General features: G+C 39.5%; 2 protein-coding genes across 2 annotated transcripts; one reads left to right on the forward strand and one right to left on the reverse strand.

The window, feature by feature from the left end:
* Positions 1–964: 964 nt before the first annotated feature.
* On the reverse strand, positions 965–5,808 carry LOC109464592 (monoacylglycerol lipase abhd6-A-like). The gene is made up of 8 exons (XM_019761599.1): positions 5,668–5,808; positions 4,997–5,156; positions 4,468–4,581; positions 3,439–3,571; positions 2,681–2,823; positions 2,199–2,253; positions 1,967–2,064; positions 965–1,397 (listed from the first exon to the last, which is right to left on the reverse strand). The coding sequence occupies exons 1-8, from the start codon at positions 5,781–5,783 to the stop codon at positions 1,239–1,241; spliced, it is 978 nt and encodes a 325-aa protein (XP_019617158.1). The 5' UTR covers positions 5,784–5,808; the 3' UTR covers positions 965–1,238.
* Positions 5,809–6,666: 858 nt separating this feature from the next.
* LOC109464737 lies at positions 6,667–13,797 on the forward strand. Its single transcript, XM_019761810.1, has 9 exons — positions 6,667–6,726; positions 8,233–8,377; positions 8,963–9,118; positions 9,751–9,905; positions 10,477–10,755; positions 10,869–10,938; positions 11,523–12,369; positions 13,003–13,118; positions 13,561–13,797. Exons 1-9 carry the CDS (start codon positions 6,682–6,684, stop codon positions 13,788–13,790), a joined length of 2,043 nt encoding a protein of 680 aa, XP_019617369.1. The 5' UTR covers positions 6,667–6,681; the 3' UTR covers positions 13,791–13,797.
* Positions 13,798–19,325: the final 5,528 nt, after the last annotated feature.

The raw sequence follows: 19,325 nt of genomic DNA on the forward strand, positions 1-19,325 counted from the left end.
ACACACATTAAACTACATGTACGTACGTGGTATTCAACTTCAATTCATAAGTGATGAGCCTTATGAATTCGGCAGAACGTACTGCACCTGCTTAAAACCTATTAATATATTATGTGCATAGCACTTCTACTGTATTCTTTAAGGTAGAATTCAAGTTTTTAAGGCTGAGCTCCCACCTGTAGTTTGCAAATGTCGTATTGGAAAAGATACCATAATTCTGCAATGGGTACAATAAAAATGTGATAACTCCCTAAGAACAGGATATTTGAAAACTGTTTGCACAAACAAACAAAACAAAGTAATCAACATGATATCGGTCTATTTGGCCAATTTCTACTCTTTCGAACTGCTTTTGACATCTTTTAACATCCTCTATGTGTAGTAAGTACAGTGGCCAGCATCAGTTTGACTCATTTTGCTTTTATTCCTTTATACTCCATTTGAACAGTTATAGACTAACATCATACCCTGACGAAGTTTTTCTTTATACAGTGTATTAGTCTTATATTATCCCACACCCTATCTCCTAAAGTCATCTTGTAAGTCATGTAACATTACATGTAGATGTTGTATAATATTGCACACATTATAAACTTCAATCTAAGTTAATCTATTGTCCTACTTCAATATGTCCATTAAATAGAAACTTTTGATAGCTCTAATTCATCATAAATTATAAAGTGAATTATTAAACTTAAAATATAAAGTATGAGAAGTATAGAGTATGGCCGTGGCCCTATTTGACTCTTTTGAGAATTTAGTAATTATACATTACATAATTGACCATTCAGTTCAGTCAATATATAATAGATACATCAGTATACTGTATAATGATATTTTCATACAACCTAATTACAAATGTACATTGTATACTATAGCACGCGTGGTTGACAATTACATCAACTATGCATGTGCACTCACAGTGAGTATACTTCTCTTTAAAGCTTTCTAAAATGTTCATGAGTTCACAAACTACATGACTATATCTATATATTTAACCTTCTAAGCTAGCCATGTAGCAACAAATTTGTATTGGTTATGGGGTTAGGCAGCAGATTTGGAGTCACTTTTTGCATGATAGTTCTGAAATCATAATTATACACATCCTGAAATCCTGTACAACCAAATTTTCTTAATTTATTTCAGGGACAACAGTTGAATATTACATATAGTACCCGTATCAAGCTCTACTATCAACCCAATGGAAAACTTTCTATGATTTCTGAGATATATAATCCTTACTTGTTGTAAACAGTTTCTCTAAAGTTTAGCAGTAGATCGGCAACCTTTGTGGGAGCCTCTAACCCGACAGTGTGTCCACAGTCCTCTATAATATCCACCTGTAGAGAAGCTGTTATCTTTTTCTTCATCACATCCAAACTGCTGATGTGTAGAGCCTGTTGGATGAAAAAATCAGCAGAATTAGCCTTCCTTGTCTCTTTTAAAGTAATATGAATTCTCAAAACTGTTAATTCTCAAACATTGTGTTGTTCGAAAGAAAGCTCATCTGTGTTGGTAGAATCCATAGTTAGAAGGTTTAAGCTTGTTCCAACACAAGGAAGGAACTCACCATAAACTTTCGGTTGATCACGTCAACCTTCATCAGATGTGTGATGCAATCGCTGATCACTTGTGTTCGAACAAGCTTTTAAAAACCTTCTAACTATAACTGCATTGTGTTATGTTTAAGTGAAATAATAAATGCTACTTTATCAATTGTATTTTATGCTAGCAGGGTGGACCATTTTTGAACTTGACCTACATTTTCACAATAGCTACCAAATAATTTGGAAGATCTATCCATAACTTCTTGAGTTATGACTTTGACCTACGCACAGACCCACACCACAGCTGCTCCAACAGGTCCAAATCGAAAACATAGCCTTCTGGCGAAGGCAACAATGTGCTTGAGGGGTAGGATATCATATTATCACGTGATGTAAGCACTGAGACATGGTACCATTACCTTGTCATGCCTTCCCCATATCACCTGTGTTGGTGCAGTGATCTTCCCCAGGTACGGGGTGAGTCCATCTTGTCCATGTTCCAACATGGCATCAAATACTGCAACAGGAATGCCACATATAACCGTTATAATAATTAATATATACGTCAGCAAACACAAAAATGGTCACATACTAGTAGCTGGTTTCATTCAACTAATTTATAGTTACTAATAGTTACTTAGTAATACTCACATTGTTGGTTGAAGTTTCTGTAAGGCTTGGAGTAGTCCACATATCCTTTCAATACCTGTGAAGGGTGTTTCAAGATATATCGGTAATAGAGGTCATTAAAAAATTGCTGACTGTGTCAGCAGCTGATATACTAGTATTAAACTATTGTGACAGGTAACAGGAAATTTTTAAATGCCAGTCAAATTATGCAACATTGGAAGGTGCTAGTTCTGAAGAAAGCAGGGCAATAACAAAGGCAGAAAAGCAAGCAAGCATCCCTCACATTGCAAAAGAATTGTAAAACCGACTGTGCTGAAAGAAAGAGAAAGCAAAGCAGAAAAAACAAACAATAAAACCATGACAGTAATGAAAGCACACTGAGTAGAAAGTATAATCAGGTAGCAGACTTTGCAGCAAAATTATCATAGTGTAATTCCCTTTTCCACAACTCCTAAAGAAAATGTTTAAACCACCTAAAAACAAGACTTTCGGAATCTACGTACCTGTTTGGGTGGTATGAGTGACTTGTTATGCAGAACGATGTTAAACATTTCCTCTGCCTGCTCCACAGTTTCAGGGATCATCACATGTTTGTTTCCCTGGGCAATCTTCTCAAACATCACACTTTTATCTGGCAGTAGTATACCTGTGACAAAACATCAAGAGAACAAAAATCAGTTCGTATAACTAGAAAGGTTGCAAAGCAAATGCATGAATGTTTACCATCGCATATGGTCTGCTCTGTTAATTCTTACTGAAACCCATTCATATAATATATTGTCTGACGGTCTAAATCCCTCCTGCTATAAAATTGCAACATCATGTAACCCACACTACCGGGGTAGTTACCATGGTGTCAGACGTCTGGTTCAGGTCATTAACCTTTAATTTATTTCTTTGGAAAAGAAGAAGAGGAAACAGCAAAAACAGTATGTTTTCCTTCGGTAAGGGAAACATTTTGCTGTCATGGTAAGGCAGGTATTCTCAGCTACTGTAAAGTTTTCTTAACTCTCAGGCAACTTGTGTGTATGTTTGTGTGTGTGTGTGTGCGCGTGTGTACATGTGTTTGAAATAACAAGAGGCGAGTAGTACAGAGTCCCCTGGTTCCCGGGACACTGGGAACCAGGCACCCAAAGCACACGCTAAACCAATAGATAGACCAAAAAGTCTAGACCTTTAAACAAGACAGTTGGTGGTGTATGTACTTGAATGCTACTGTAATACACTCACCACAGAACAGAGCAAGTTTAGTACCACTTACCACCAGGACATATCATTGTCAGGGCCCATATCGTCTCAGGATATGTCGCTGTGTAGCACCCAGCCAGGCCGCCTCCCATGGAGTGTCCTATCACATGGAGTCTGCCACGGTCAAGACCAACCTCGCCGACGAACTACAAACGGAGAAAAACAATTGTCACAATTATACAAAATACAACCTTAGCTAGCATCTACTAAGGCTATTCATCAGATGAGGCTGGAAGGAGTAGAAATCAGCCAAATAAGTAGACAGGAAATGCCAGTGGAGTTGGTCTACAAGTTGTTGCTCTCATTAGAGCTGTGTACCTAAACAAATTTTCGGTACAGGTACAGGTACAGGTACACAGGTTTAGGTACAGGTCCGTACCTGAACCTGTACCTGAACAATTCGACCAATTTTAATATGCTCTTCTGAACTCCTTCAATAACAAAAAAAACATAAATAAACTTGATAGTTAAGGTTTATTCTTTGTTTATGGCGAATGCTCAGATAAAATATAGGCTATATATATGTTTTTGTTTTCATGAACACACTGTCCTTACACAGGGACCCATTGTTAACCAGCTATTTACACATTTGAGGTCACAAATAGGCATAAAATTGGTGTGAAATTGTTTAGGTACAGTACCGGTACTGAGGGATTAGGTATTTTGGACCTGTACCTAATCAATTTTACTGGTACAGTATCGGTACTGCGTACCGGTACACAGCTCTAGCTCTCATTACTCTTTCCAGCTGCTTCTAAAGCCTGCCTCAGGCATGTCAGGGGCTTACCAAAAAGCTGCAGAAATCAAAAGTGGCCATTCCTATTTCGTACAAGCCTCTACCAGGCTTTGGGAGATGACTGGAAAGAGTAGAAATGTAGAAATTGGCCAGATAGAGAGATAACATGTAGGTCTGCTAAAAATTAGTTTGCCGCAACCGAGCCCCTGGCAAGTTATCTCTCTATTTGGCCAATTTCTACTCTTTCCAGTCGCTACCCAAATAGAAAAGGCTGGTAGAGGCTAATTTGTAATTAGCTAGTTGTACCTGGTGTAGTTTGGCAGCGTAGGCCTCTACGTTCAGGTCAGCCTTGGCCTTGATGCCAGTGTCTCCATGTCCAGGTAAGTCTACAGCTATCAGGTGCAGGTGTTTGGGCAGGTGCTGCAGGTGAAAAAATACAAATATATATAACAGCTGTTTTATTTGTTTCTAGCTAAAAGTGAAAAGTGTACATAACATTGCACCCATTTCAAGCCCTGAAGAGAACTATATCATCATAATGATGAATTGAAACAATTAACTAGAAAGGTAACATTTGCAAAGCAAATGCATAATGTTTACCTTCACATATGGTCTGCTCTGTTAATTCTTACTCAAACACATTCATATGGTAACAGGAGTCTAAATCCCTCCTGCTATAAAATTGCAACATGATGTAACCCAATACCAGTTACTATGGTGACAGACGTCTGGTTCAGGTCAGTGAACCTATTTGTTTGGAGAAGAAGAAGAGGAGGAAACAGAGCAAAAACAATTATGTTTTCCTTCTGTAAACATAATTAGACAGAAAACTGACCATAATTATTCCACAGTAACTCTCCTTCCTGTCTGAAAAGCCGTGCAGGAAGAGAAGCGATGGTTGGTTCTCGCTGGGCTGGCCTCTCTCCATGTAAGCAAACTGGCACTCCCCCACTTTCACGTACTTGATGGTACAGCCTGATCTCCATCTGTTCAAACTGGCACACATAAAATGTAACAAAGCTGATTTATATAATAGAAAACTTTACATGCTCTCTTTGAACAATTTACTTTAAAAACATTATTAAACATTATATGACATTCTGATCTTATTTCGTAATAACTTAACATCAGACATGAGATGCCTTATTTGGGGGCCTGCATGGGGGGGGGGGGTCCCGACAACGCTCTACGCTGAATTAGGAAATCTCTTGATTACACTTAACGATAAATTCCAAGTGGCTACAACGCATTATGTAGAATTAAAAATACGCAAAATATGCCAATTACGCTCTACGTAGAATTAGAGCGGTCCGTCTACGCTCTACGTAGAATTAAAATGGCCGATTACGCTCATATATATTTCGGACAATGCTCAGCTACTACATGTATATTTTTCCTCCCTAAACCTTCAACACTAAATATTCTGTCATAAAAGTTCATCTGTGTTGGTAGCTACTAAGTAGTACTACTACATGTTTAAAGTTATGGATAAGCTATCCAGTTTACCTCTGGAAGAAAGAAATGATGTAGATAGGTTGGATGTATATGACGTAGATAGCCAGGGTCAGAGTGGTCAGTACAGCTCCTCCAGCCAACTGGACAACAGTGGACATGACCTCCATCTTGATCACCTGAGGTAAAATATCTGAGCTGTATGTGCAAAGGACAGATTCAAGGACATTGTGGATTTAAACAACGTCCTTGATTTAAAACACCATAAAAATTGTACTTTCGTTTTAATCATCATCATCTTTAGAATGAAGAAAATGACGTGCATATCTGTAGATGAGAAATAGTCACATTTTTGCTTGAAGTATTTTCTCAATTATCTTTCAAAGTTACTTCTACTTGGTCCCGTTTGATCGGTTGAAACGTTGGTCACAGGACCGTAACTTTAGGTCCTGACTGTAAGCCACAGCGGGCAGCAGAAGCACCTGAAACACCATGTCTCACCTGTCCTCCAAGCGATCATCCAGTCCACGTGATCTGTCCACCGTGTAGCACCGCCACCTGGCGATGCGTTTCAGCATCGCAGTTTCAGTTTATCACGGCAAGGGATTGAACCACGTATCAAAAGACGTAGGGAGGTCCAGTTAAAATAAACAATAAAACATGACCGAATTAACATCTTTTACGTTTTATAGTTTAGGATAATTGCCTAAACTATAGTGAGTGTTTTATTACTTATCATTATTATGTATGTTATCATGACGATAAAAAAATTTCATACATATTGAATAATGTTATCCCTACAGAATGAATGGTATGTCCAAAAGGAGTCCCAGGGGGTAAAGGTCAGTTAGAGCGCAACACACTTAAAAAAATGTCAAGAAAAAATTCGTTTGTAAAGCGTAAAAGATATCACATTGGCGATTACATTGATTTTAAAATTTTATCTTTTTAATTCTATATCATTTGTGACCAAAAAAATTGTTATAAGTTCACTTATAATCAGAAAGGTTTGCTGCGATTCCACGTTTCACTGCTATGTGTTTTTTCCCGCGCATTTCAATTTGTAAGATGGCGCCGGTTGTTGTGAAGTGTGTGGTCTCCTACAGTTCGCAGGTGAGAAGTAAGATTTAGCGATAAAGAAGGGTAGAATCAGTTACTTCGACACTTCGCTAAGGACTCCAGAACTTTCTTAAACTTTTTGATTATCGCTGGCATTATATTATAGCCTGATGTGTCTAGTTTAGCTTTTTTTGTTTATGGGGGAGGGGGGCGTCGGATAGAACTTCCACACGTAGCAGCGGAAAATATATCGCTGTCAAAATAGGTTCGTACTAGCAGACATTCCTTGATAATGTCATTATAACTGCTGCTTTCTTGGATCTAAAAGCTAACTGTCTTTTCCACTACATTACTACTTGAATAGCAAAGTTCTTTGATCACAACCATTTATTTTTCACGAGTCGACGTTTCAATGACCGTCTGTCATCTTCATCAGGGCAATTCTGACTGGTTTACTGTGCACTGACGCTAGATGTTACTTGGTGCATAGTGCACTAAAGGTGTTACATAGTTCACAGTGCACTGTTACTTGGTCTAGTTTTTACTGTTAACAAATTATGCATTTCCGAACGTAGTGCAAATTATTGTGACATACATACAAGGCATCGAAACGTCGGCTCGTGAAAAATAAAAATTATGATTGTGATCAAAGAACTTTGCTATTCATTCGTTTACCAACCTGATGAAATTATTTACGTGTACATTACTACTTGTCATGCCCAAAAGCTCACTTCTAGACATTACTTTTTCAATGATAAGTTGGCAAAGAAGGCAAAGAAACCGCTGTCATAGACATTAGAAATTTGCATTTTCTGCACCAACAGAAACAAAAGCACCATTTGCAAAAGAATGGTGTCATTGTTCAAGTTTGACACAGAGGTCAACAATGCATCATTTGCATTTATATGAGACACTAATTTATGCATAGGGACTAATTCAAGACACTAAATTGACTAATATATGCATAGAGATGTGTTGACCTACGTCCATTGTTTTTGCACTCTAACTGTAAAGTAAAATCATGCAGCTTTTAATTATTTTGTAGGTGTATGGTTGTATAACTGCAGGTTATGTTTCAAACATGGTGACTACTACTAGTTTATAAATTATATACTACTCTATAAATCTAACAGTGGCAAAAGTTCAAGATTTTCATTACTTAACTCCATGGCCTGCTACGAGCTTAGGACTAGGAAAAAATGTTATGTTTCCTGTTTCAGTCCTGAAAAAATTAGGGTCGGTAGGTAGGGATTATATTTTTATTTAGACTTCAGTCACTTCAGTAATATTTATATAGGGGTCCAACTTATTTATACAATACAGTTTAACAAAGTAAAACTTGTATGAGGACACTTATTGTAACGTTACAACATTTTATTACTCAGGTGTCAGATCATGGAGCTAGAAAAGGTTGATCAGCTTGAAAAATTATTTTTGTCCCTTGGGGTCCACACATAAAAAAGTCTAGGGTCCGCAGGTTTTTCTAGGTTTGGTTGGGAAACAGGAAACACAACATTTTCTTCCTAGGCCTCATTGTGTGTTATTAACATATTGTTTCAGGATCCTGTCCACAAGCTGGACAACCTGCTGACAGCCCAGGGAGGCAACTGGAAACGCTGGCTGTGTGCCTCTGACGACAGGTCAGGGGTCATGGAGGCGGAGCTACAGCTGGACAGGGCCTACCACATCGGATATGTCGACATCGGTATGAACTTATGATCTTTTTAGAGCAGTTGTCAAAGTGTGGAATATTCTAGAATAGATCAATTGGAGAAAAGGCGGTTTGCCATTTTACCATGAATTGTATTCAACAGGGTTCAAAATACCACCTGCATATGTAGGTTGGTGCAGGTAACATTGGAGCTGTGCAGGTACTTTTGATATACACACCTGCATCTAGCCTGCACTTGTTCATAAACAGGGTTATCACCAATTGACGTATAAAAGTATAAAAATTAAAAGCAATGGTTTCAGTATTTAGTATGATGCATACTTCCTCAATTCTCTGAGTGGGGCAGATACAGCTCAATGTATTGTTACTGGCACTAGTGAACCAGAATTTCAAGTGAAAGTATTTCAAGCCCTGTGTTGAGCACTGAGCAGCAACTTGAGCTGTATAGTGTATTCTCAGAAGTTTCAGTTGTCTGCTGCTTCCAGCTGCCTTTATCTTGCTATAGTAAACTTTATTGCATGGTGGTGTTTTGACAAGGTGTATATGTATGTCCCCAAAGGAGACATTTCTAACTTGATAGTGATGGGCTCAGATGAACTTATCATGTTTATTTTCCAGGTAACTGTGGTTCGGCGTACGTGGAGTTGCTTGTCGGACGTTCATCCTGGCCGCGCTCGCGGGAATACGTGACACTCCTGCCCGCCACCATGTTCATGAACCCCATGGAGAGCAAAGCGGGCAAGAACAAGATGGTCGTACGCATGTTCAATGAAAGTAAGTAAGACTCACATATCATATTACATGTATGTAGGTTATAGAATATCCCATATGCTTCATAAGTCATAAGGCCACACCAATTTGATTTGTTGGTTCTTAGATTATTTAAGAAAAAATATGAAATAATGGACTGAAAAATGAAAAGTGAAAACAGATCTAGGCATCCTCCGATAGCCCCCAAAGCTATGATAGGAGCCATAAAGTCAACATACAAGGCTTGTATATAATTCAAAGAATGAATTTTAAAACTTTTTAGGCAACCAACCCATTGATAGATGGAAAAACTATGGCTAATTAATGGACACCTCTCTGGCCAATATACTGCCTTGCCACCATATGATCTGCTTGGAGATTACATTACTGGAAGAATTGCATGACTGTTTGAGTTGCTCTCCAAGCAGAGGTTTGGGCTTTGGCTTATTTTTGGCATGTTTTTTAGGCTTTTTATTGGGCTTTCTATTTTGCACTGGTACCTTTTTTTACACCAACAACTAAAAAGATACCAGTGCATAAAAATAAAACACGCCAAAAATAAGCCAAAACCCAAACCTCTGTTGGAGAGTAGTTTGAGTAGCATGATAGATGAATCAGTGTTTACAAATGTGCTGCTGGTTTTTGCTGTGATGTAGGTCTGCTGTCAGAAGAGGGGCGTAGTGAGATGTGGGACCGTGTGCGGATCATCTGTCGTCAGCCCTTCCGCAAAGACCTGCAGTTCGGCCTGTCGTTTCTGAGACTGCGTACACCAGACACAGAGGTTCCTACTCCTAGTCCTCCAAGAGTTGAGGTATGTTTTTCAAGAAGCAACAATTTGTGGAAATAAAAGGTCTAATCTAAAGTCATGAAGTAGTTGAAAGCCTCCATGATCTTTCTATTGAGAAATCATCAGGCCAAGAAAAAAATGTTTCCTGACTGATACAGGAAAAATCTGCTTTTTTTTGTGTGGACCCCTGCATGGGACATAAATTGTTGGAGCTGATTGACCTTTTCTAGCTCCATGATCAGACACCTGAGTGATGAAACGTTGTACAATTGGTTTTCCAACAGTGACATGTAAAATGAAAAGTGTCCTCATGCAATTTGAACTTGTTGAACTGTTTTGTATAAGTTTGATCACTACAGATCGGCGATGTCTAAGAAAAAGGAAGAAAAAGAAAATATGATTCCTATCTACCGACCCTAATTTTTTTCAGGACTGAAACAGGAAACACAACATATTTTGCCAAGTCCTTATTCAGAAGTAAAAAATGACACGCAATTTGTGGGAATAAAAGGCACAAAGTCATGAAGTAGCTGAACACATCCCATGATCTTTCTATTGACAAATCATCATAGTAGTTTCTTCTTCTCTGTTCCAGGTGCCTTCAGTCACAAAGGTCAGACACAACAGTAGCTCCAGAAAAGAAAGCACTGCTAGTACTAGTACTGCACCTCCCCAGGCATGTGGCACAGAAACAAATGAGGCCATAGAGAGCACAAAAAGCAGACTGCTGAAACTGGCAGGGACGTCAGAAGATGGTACTTCGGAGCACCTTGGGCGCAGTGCGAGGATGGTGGTGGCAGCAGCCAGTAGACAGAAGAACAGACACACGAGAGGGGACAGAACAACAGATACACCCACAGGTGTAGTTAACCAGGTGGGTTGGCCTCTTGTCTTTCACAAAGTCCTTGAAGCACCTTACATTTATATGGCAAGAATTTTCATGAAAAGGGTTGTGGTGTAACATTTTGTTGTCTCCTTTCTCAACAGTTTGAAATCCTGAAGTTTTTAGGAAGCCTGGATTTCAGCAAAATGGACGTGGACACTGTTATGTACTCAGGTACGGTGCTGTAGTATTTTTGTTAATTCTAAAATTTATAAATCTTGGTGTAATCGGTACATTGCAGTAAAGAAGAGTCAGGCCTAGAAAACAATGTTGTGTTTCCTGTTTCCCAACTGACCCTAGAAAAAACTGCCGACCCTAGCCTTCTTTTGTGGATCCCTGCAAGGGACATAAATTTTTCGATCTGATCGACCTTTTCTAGCTCCATGATCTGACACTTGAGTGATGAAATATGGCACAATCAGTTTTCCAACATGGACATTGAAAATACAAGTGGCCTCATGCAAGTTTTACTTTAAAGTTTGTTAAAGTGTATTGTATAAGTTGGATCACTAGAGACCGCCAGTCTAAAAAAAAAAGAAAGAAAATCCCTAACTACCGACCATATTTTATTTTTTCAGGACTGAAACACAACATTTTTTTTCTAGGCCTTACAGATGTTTCATCAGTATATTCATATTGAAATAGTCTCTTAGGACACAAGAAGGTTGAATTTGTTGTTCCTAATATGAATGTCTTGATCAAGTCTTTTGCGCATTCTTAGAATTTAACCCTTCCCCTCATCACTCCTTATTTTTCAGACCTCAAGATGCAGTACAAGCAGGTCCTGGGTCGCAAACTGACGGCCGAGGAGAAGCGTGTGTTCTTCCAGACCACCCAACAGTACCTTGAACAGTACTTCTCTCAGAACAAAGACTCGGAGAACAGACAACAGGCAAACGGTCACTCCACCACATCTCCAGAGAAAGTAGAGGCAGCGGTGACTGAATCTGTAACGATACTGAGAGACACGTCAAGTAAAACAAACACACCGCAAAGCACAAGGAAGAGAGGTGGAAAGGGGAAGCAGCCAATGTTGCCGACGCCCGTAACAACAACAACATCAACGGTAGAGGTAAACAACGCAAACCAAACAAACACACCGCAAAGCGCAAGAAAGAGAGGTGGAAAGGGAAAGCAGCCGATGTTGCCAACGCCGGTAACAACAACAACGTCGTCAGTAGAGGTAAACAACGCACACCAAACAAACACACCGCAAAGCACCAGGAAGAGAGGAGGGAAGGGAAAGCAGCCGAGGTTGCCAACGCCCGTGACAACGTCAACTGTAGAGGTAAACAACGTAGACCAAATGAACACACCGCAAAGCACGAGAAAGAGAGGTGGTAAGGGAAAACAGCCGAGGTTTCCAACGCCCCTCAAAACATCGTCAACGGTAGAGATAAACAACGCAGACAGTGCGTTAACAGGCAGACAGCTGAGAGCATCATTCCTAGCCAGTGTTGTGGACAGGAGAGGTGGGAACCAGCAGTGTGAACAGGCTGACGTCACAGTCGAGGCAAGCTGTAGCAATCCAACTCCCAAGAAGAGAGGAAGGAGGGCAACATCTGCTGCAGGGTCAGCCAAGAAGAGACCCAAGAGATGTAACAGGTGATTAGAATTATGTAGTATAGGGTAGATATTTGGCAAACACAAGTTAGGAGCAACAGCCTCGCAGGACAAAATCATCTTTTAATCCTCTCTAAAACAGGAGAAAGGCAAATTATCATTAATTTCTACCAGGCTGAGTGCATACTGTAAATCACTTTAAATTTTATGTTCATGGTAGCAAAAGTTTGCGGTCTGAGAAAATTGGACATGTTTGCAGAACTATACGTTCGCAGTAGTGGCAGGTGCAGAAAAAAGAAAGTCTGTGAATTATTTGTTCACGGTAATGGAGAATTTGAGTGCAAAAGTGAGTGCAAAAACCATGGACATAAATGTGCCACGAAAAAAACGTTATTTACAGTATGCACAAATGGTATTTATTCACAGTCCTGGTGACTGAGGTGGTCTGCAGTTCCCTTACCTGCCAGTAGGGGCGCTTCATTCTTCTCTCAGAGTTCTTTCATGTCCAGTAATGGCATACAGCCATTCAAAGTTTCTCCACTTTCACATTTTGATATTGATATATTCTGTTATGACCTGATCTTTCTGTTACTAAGATCCTCTAAAACCTGTCATTCAGAATTGTTGGTGTCCCGAGATGTTGTTTTGACACCAACTTTTGTTGACTTGCTGCAGGAGTATGTACCCTGTGGGAGACACACAAGTTGAGGAAGATGAGCCGTCCTGTTCACAGAGTTCCTGTGGCAGTGCAGGGGCTTCAGACACCTTGGCAGAGTGTCCCATATGTGAAGGTATGTAAAATTATTAAGTAGAAGGATGATAATACAATGTATACTTTTTTTTTAGTAAAAGCCTACTTGCATGTACTAGTAAGTTGAATTGCTATCTCATAGCATACTGATATCTGGGTTTGAATTGCCTATGATAAAATATAGTTTCAAGCTGGTTTTACTACATACAATAGGAGAGATATACACTTTTATATATGTATTCGAGATACACTTTAAGTTTTACCAGGTATATTTGAGATGATAGCGTGTAAAAAGTACTCAATTCAGCCTTTGGCTGCGATGTACTTTTAATACCCGATCAAAATTATCAAAAATTCAAATAAACAGTTAATAAACAATAAATTCATTAATTCATTAATTCTTCATTCATTCTTCATATATTCTTTAATACACACTTTTGTACATTGTTTTCTTACTGAAACAACTGTTTTATTTTTAACAGGGAAGTACCCATCTTACATCATTGAGGCCCATGCTTCAGAATGTACCGGAGATTCGCCAGACGATGACTTACCCAGCCCGTCCAAACCGTGTGGTTCAGAGCGAGACGACTACTACATGCCTCCCACACGACTGGTGGCCTGCCCCCTGTGTGCTCTCAGGTTCCCTCCATCAGTTATCCAGGACCACGCCAATGCTTGTGCAGACAGAGATGTTATATGTGTATTCTGAGACCAACAATCGTAGTGTGCAGTGTTCAGGAGGGAAAGATTATGTACAGATTATTGAGCCAAATCAATGGAATGAAGCTACTTTGCCATTATGTGCCTCTGTGTGTATTTATAACACCAGAAGTTACCATTCCATGTATTTGATAATGTTGTGATTTCACTATCAAAATCTGTCCCAAAAACGTACATGTAGATTGTACAGTCATAAGTTTACTCCTCACTTGTTTTATCCTGTTATCAATTTTCCTAATATTTTATTTTCTGTAGTTATTTTACAGATTAATCTGCATGCTGAATAGTGTTACATACCTTCAGTTTTACCTGTTGGCAAAAGGTCTTAAATTGTTGTCACTTTTAACCAATTCATGCACTTTGATTCCGTTATTATTGTTCTGTTGAGAACAATTTGTAACATCAATGTACAGTACTGATAGTGCAGATAGTTATATCTTTACCACTGTACAGATAATACTTTTATACCGATTGTTATTTGGAATACATTGGCTTGTTCTGCCCTGAAGCTGTGTGTGTGTGTTTTTGTACTTCTGAAGCTTGTGGTAGATTTTGTTGTTTTGTTTATTGCAGTTGTATTTACCTTTTGGTGTGACACACATCAGGCATGCAGTGTTGCGCAATTGGTAACGCAATCCCAACGGTCGGCCATGTGGGTCAAATTCCTTGGACTCGCGGGCACAAGTTCGATCCCCAGGTCGGGTCAACTGGGATAGGCTATGACTATGAGGGATTGCTGTCATTTCAGATGGTGACATAAAGCCGGTGGCCCCTAGCCCTAGTGGCTTTCCTTGGAACTGCAGCAGAAATTCCAGTTTTTGAAATCTCGTGATCTGGACATGGTAGGGTCACGATTTTTGGTTCATAGAGAGCCATTGGCACATGTAGTGACATAGGTTTGGTCCCCCTAGCAGCTTGTTATGGAACTGCTAGAATTGCTGTCTGAAGATAATTTGTCGAAGGTATGAGATTGTGGAACTCTAGTTTAAAGCTATCTAGTGAGGAAACCTCTTTATTATACTGTCAACAAAGTCTTTTGAGACGTGCTGACCATATCTACGCAGGCCCCTGTTCCCTTTTGGCTGACATTGATACGTGCAATATCCCCACATCTGACACCCCCTCTTGCACTTCCATTTGTGACATGCTAGTTGTTTCTATTCAAGATACTTTTTATTTTAACGATTTTTTGACACGGAATTTGCTAGGTATGATAAAGGCCCCTACGTAAGGCCCCTGTCTTGCATTTAAAACGCCCCTTTTGAAGGCAGCATAGCAGACCTAGCCAAAAGGTATCTTTTTTTAAAGAGATTTTTTGGCACGAAAATGATGCCATACTTGCACCCCCCCTTATTTTAGACCATTGCATCCCCATTGCATCACCATCCTATTTAAATTTGATCCATGTGGACATATGATAGAATGTTGTTACTATTCCTGTCCTACTTTTACGAGTTGTTAGAAACACACTATCTCACATCTAACGGCTTGCTAGTGGGATATACATGTTTATGTTCTTTCTTGGAAGTCACATGTTGTTGTGCACATAGAGAAATAAGCTATAAAGAGAATCACCCTCATTACAGTAACATGATCATGTTTTCTAAGCTGGGATGTACTTTCTGGGAAGTCGTCCAAGGTTTTTGTTTTATTTGGTAAAGAACAAGAGGTATTTGAAAACAAATCGTAAACCTTAGATGACTGCAACAGTAGGGGTAAGGAGAAAGGACATGAAATACTCGTCAATTTGGTTTGGTTTTTACCAAAACTAGCAGGATTGAATTACAAGAATTACACAAGAAAACTACTTACTCAAGCAACTCGACAGATTCTGTTAGTCACTGACGAAAAGTAGTGGATGCTATCTGAAACTAGCCTGGCCTGAAACTAGCATAGCCTGATGCTACCTGGATGCTACCTGCACCTAGCCGAGCCTGAAACTAGCATAGCCTGATGCTACCTGGATGCTACCTGAAACTAGCCTAGCCTGAAACTAGCATAGCCTGATGCTACCTGGATGCTACCTGAAACTAGCCTAGCCTGAAACTTGCCTAGGTTAGCTGGACACCAGCTGGCTAACTGCCTAGCTGAAACGTCTGACAGTTTTCAAATCCATCCAGTTGCTTGGGGCCAATTTTGTTGTATATCTCATTACCTGGATGTGTAAGCTTCATCTACGTTAATTGCAAGAATTGTTTGTAAGTTGGATATCATTGGTAGCCTACACCAGGCTTCGGAAGGCGGCTAGAAAGAGTAGAAATTGGCCAAATAGAGAGCATACCGGGGGAGTTGGTCCGTTAAAAAGTACAGTTTGAATTGCAACTCCCCCGGTATGTTATCTCTCTATTTGGTCAATTTCTACTCTTTCCAGCCGCCTCCCGAAGCCTGGTAGAGGCTACTGGCCTTTTTTAATATTCCAACATGTAATCACAATTAAGACGTGGTGACGGCACATTCAAGTTTTTTTTTCAACTTATATTAATGCCGTCACCAATAAAGGGGGCAATACAATACTCATTTTCACCCGAGCGAAGTGAGGAAAGTCGTGTAAAGTGTCTTTCCCAAGGGCCCAAGATCAGTGGCGTGTCAGGACTCGAACCCAGGACCACTTGGTTCCGAGTCTAGCACTCTGCCGCTACGCCACACGACCCCACTACTTTTGTTTATGCTGTTCGCGTGATACAGCCGTCGACACTGTTCGAAAACAGACTGAGCTTTAACCGCAACAGACGTAAACATTGGAGGGGCTTTACTCCTTTAAAGGAAGGCATAACACAGACCGAATGTGTGTAATGCCCTGTAAAGACCGGTTAACCTACGCCGGTGCATGATGACAGAGGTGACTGTTTTCGTGTCAGCGTTAACAGTATTTTTCACACACAGGAAGGAACAGTTAAGCTTGTTGAGGTGTAGGTTTGACGTTGGAATATATCTCTACGGGAAAAAAGGCATATTTTACTACTCTCCAAGCAGAGGTTTGGGTTTTGGGGGTATTTAGCGTGTTTTTAGGCTTTTTTTATCGGGGTTTCTCTTTTGCACTGAATTTTTTTCCCACCAAACCCAAAAAAATTCCGTGGAAAAAAAAATTCAGTGCAAACGAGAAACTCGCCTAAAAACACGCTAAAAATACCCCAAAACCCAAACCTCTGCCTGGAGAGTAATATTTTACCGCGTGAATAAACTACGCGTCTCTTTTCAACTGTATATATGTTACATTTTTTTAGATTATTCAAGTCTTTCTTATCTTGCACATTAGCAATTTTAGCGTTTTACATGGTGCTTCAAATCCTTGTTAAGTTTTATTCTGAGCCTATAGCTAATATAATAGATAATAGATGAATTTCGCGACAGCTTTCGTTTGTTTCTGTCTTTGGCGTTTAGTAATTTCGAAGGAATCTTTGTCATTTTGGCAAGCTAATTCTTTAAGACCAGTTCATCTATAGCCAGAATGGAAACAGTGTTGTTGTCACGTATTCTGTCTATCTCGAAGTACTAGTAAGGCCATACTGATTTGATTATATGGATGGCATTCTCTGGGAACCCCAAAACTGATGCGAGCGTGCGAATAAAAAGAATGTTTGGCAAAAAAAGTTTCGTTATGAAATCTAGGTGGTCATGAAGGTTAGACAAATGACTTAACACACAGAGTAATGTTTTATTGGCATGGTGAATAATAGACTCTTCATTTTCATTCCTTCACATTTTCTTCTTATCCTTTGGAATGAATTTTGGCATTCTGGGATATAAATATCGTTTTCCAATATTTTTTTCACTATACGGCATACATTTGCTCATTTTGCAGCTACTCTTTACGATTTACCGTATGGTCGAAAACTTTTTCTTTTTGGAAACAGACGAAATTCGCGGATGTCATCCATTTCATCAAGGCAACATGGCCTAAGGCCACAACAAGTAAATTCTATGGAGGAATCAGGGTACAAATGGTTTTGATTCAGTACGTGGGAACATCACATGTACACAGCCAGCATCACATATCACTGCATCAAAGAAAGAAACATTAAATCAGAGTTTTTTCTTGTCTCCTCTCTTTATAGTTATCTGCCATCCACCTTCCAGCATGACAACAGACACGTTTTCGACATGTTCACCACTGTCAGAAGGCAACAAATTTTTTTTTTCCAAAATCATTCGAAAATTAATGCGCTCCCTGATGTCATCCATAAAATTTACTTGCTGTGGCCTAAAGTAAAAACGAGACGTGCTGGCCGGTTCCGGCCTGGCGAAGGTCTCCAGATAATTTGAGCGGCATATCTCACATGTTTGACATGCACAACGCGCCGAACGTTCGGCGGACTGAAAACCAGATCTAGAGGCTTATGATACCGACAGGGGAGGGGGTCCAGAGGGTTACATGAGGTTATTATTTGGTCTTGAATCCTTGATTCTTTGACTTATGTTGTTTTTGAAAAGGTGGGACTTTACGTCTGCCATGGTTTACAAGAGAAGTCAAACCCTTCAGACATAGTTTTAGACATAGCTATAGTTTTAGACAATTACCTCGTGTTATTGTGTAGATTTTGAGGTTATTTTGTACCCAGTTTCAATGTTCTTTTATCTTCGTTATTTGCAATTAACCTTCGAGCAGGAATTTGCAATAAACTCTATTATTTTCTTTCTACAAGGTATTTTTTGTCAAAATCTCTATGTACAATATTTTATACGCATTCTATTTGTAGATCATATACATGTATCTTTCAACCTATTTAAAAGCAAGATCGCCCATAGAATTTTTGTTAAATTCGTTTCAAAATCAATTTTATCTGAGCACTCATCGTGAGTTTCTGTGAATAGACCATTGCGAATGTACATTTTCATGACTATTAAACGTAAAACAAAGGTCTCTACCTGGTAGTAGCATTTGTATTCGATAACCACAGTGAATTGTAAACGCCTGACCGTTTCCAAAATCATACCCAGTTGCTTGAGTAACTATTTTTTGGAATGAATTGTAAACTAACTTAAAATGAATCCGAAAAACACACAAATGTAAACATGCTCCCCTTTTTTGTTTATGAGGGAAAGACCATCGGTGTTCAGTGCCAAAATGGACGACAACAAACTACACACGTCCTTGATAGAGGGCAAATGCACGGGCGGCAACTTTTGAATATATAGAGCTTCCCAACTACAGAAAAAAAACTATAACTCAGCGAAGATCATCTTTAGTAATGCCACCGTTGTTCTTTCTTGTCAATCCTTTTAAAATTTGCTGAACCACCCACTGAGTCAACCTGGAGTCGTGGACAAACGGCACGTTTTAACGTCCATATGCTTCTGCCATCATACCCTAAGGTCACTGCAAATGGTATGGGCCCCCCTAAAAATATAACCACGGCATTCCAACGGCTGATCCATACGCCACAACCACTCGACGTGCGATATTCCTGGCCTGACTCTCAAAAATACCTTCATACTTTATGTCTTAGTTCAGATTTTAGCATTGAAATACGCGATCTAAGCATACACAATCCACTAACTTGACAAAAACGACACAGAAAGCAAT

The sequence above is a fragment of the Branchiostoma belcheri genome, unplaced genomic scaffold (genome assembly GCF_001625305.1).
Source record: "Branchiostoma belcheri isolate BF01 breed outbred unplaced genomic scaffold, Haploidv18h27 scaffold14, whole genome shotgun sequence".
NCBI lineage: Eukaryota > Metazoa > Chordata > Leptocardii > Amphioxiformes > Branchiostomatidae > Branchiostoma > Branchiostoma belcheri.

Bases quoted from the DNA above. Each gene is read 5' to 3' on its own strand.
- LOC109464592 (XM_019761599.1), bottom strand. From the start codon at position 5,783: ATGGAGGTCATGTCCACTGTTGTCCAGTTGGCTGGAGGAGCTGTACTG. The intron at 3,572-4,467 runs GTACAACTAGCT...CTCCGTTTGTAG, and splicing joins ACGCTGCCAAACTACACCAG to TTCGTCGGCGAGGTTGGTCT. The intron at 2,254-2,680 runs GTACGTAGATTC...CACCCTTCACAG, and splicing joins CACTCATACCACCCAAACAG to GTATTGAAAGGATATGTGGA.
- LOC109464737 (XM_019761810.1), top strand. From the start codon at position 6,682: ATGGCGCCGGTTGTTGTGAAGTGTGTGGTCTCCTACAGTTCGCAG. The intron at 9,906-10,476 runs GTATGTTTTTCA...TCTCTGTTCCAG, and splicing joins CTAGTCCTCCAAGAGTTGAG to GTGCCTTCAGTCACAAAGGT. The intron at 10,756-10,868 runs GTGGGTTGGCCT...CTTTCTCAACAG, and splicing joins CCACAGGTGTAGTTAACCAG to TTTGAAATCCTGAAGTTTTT.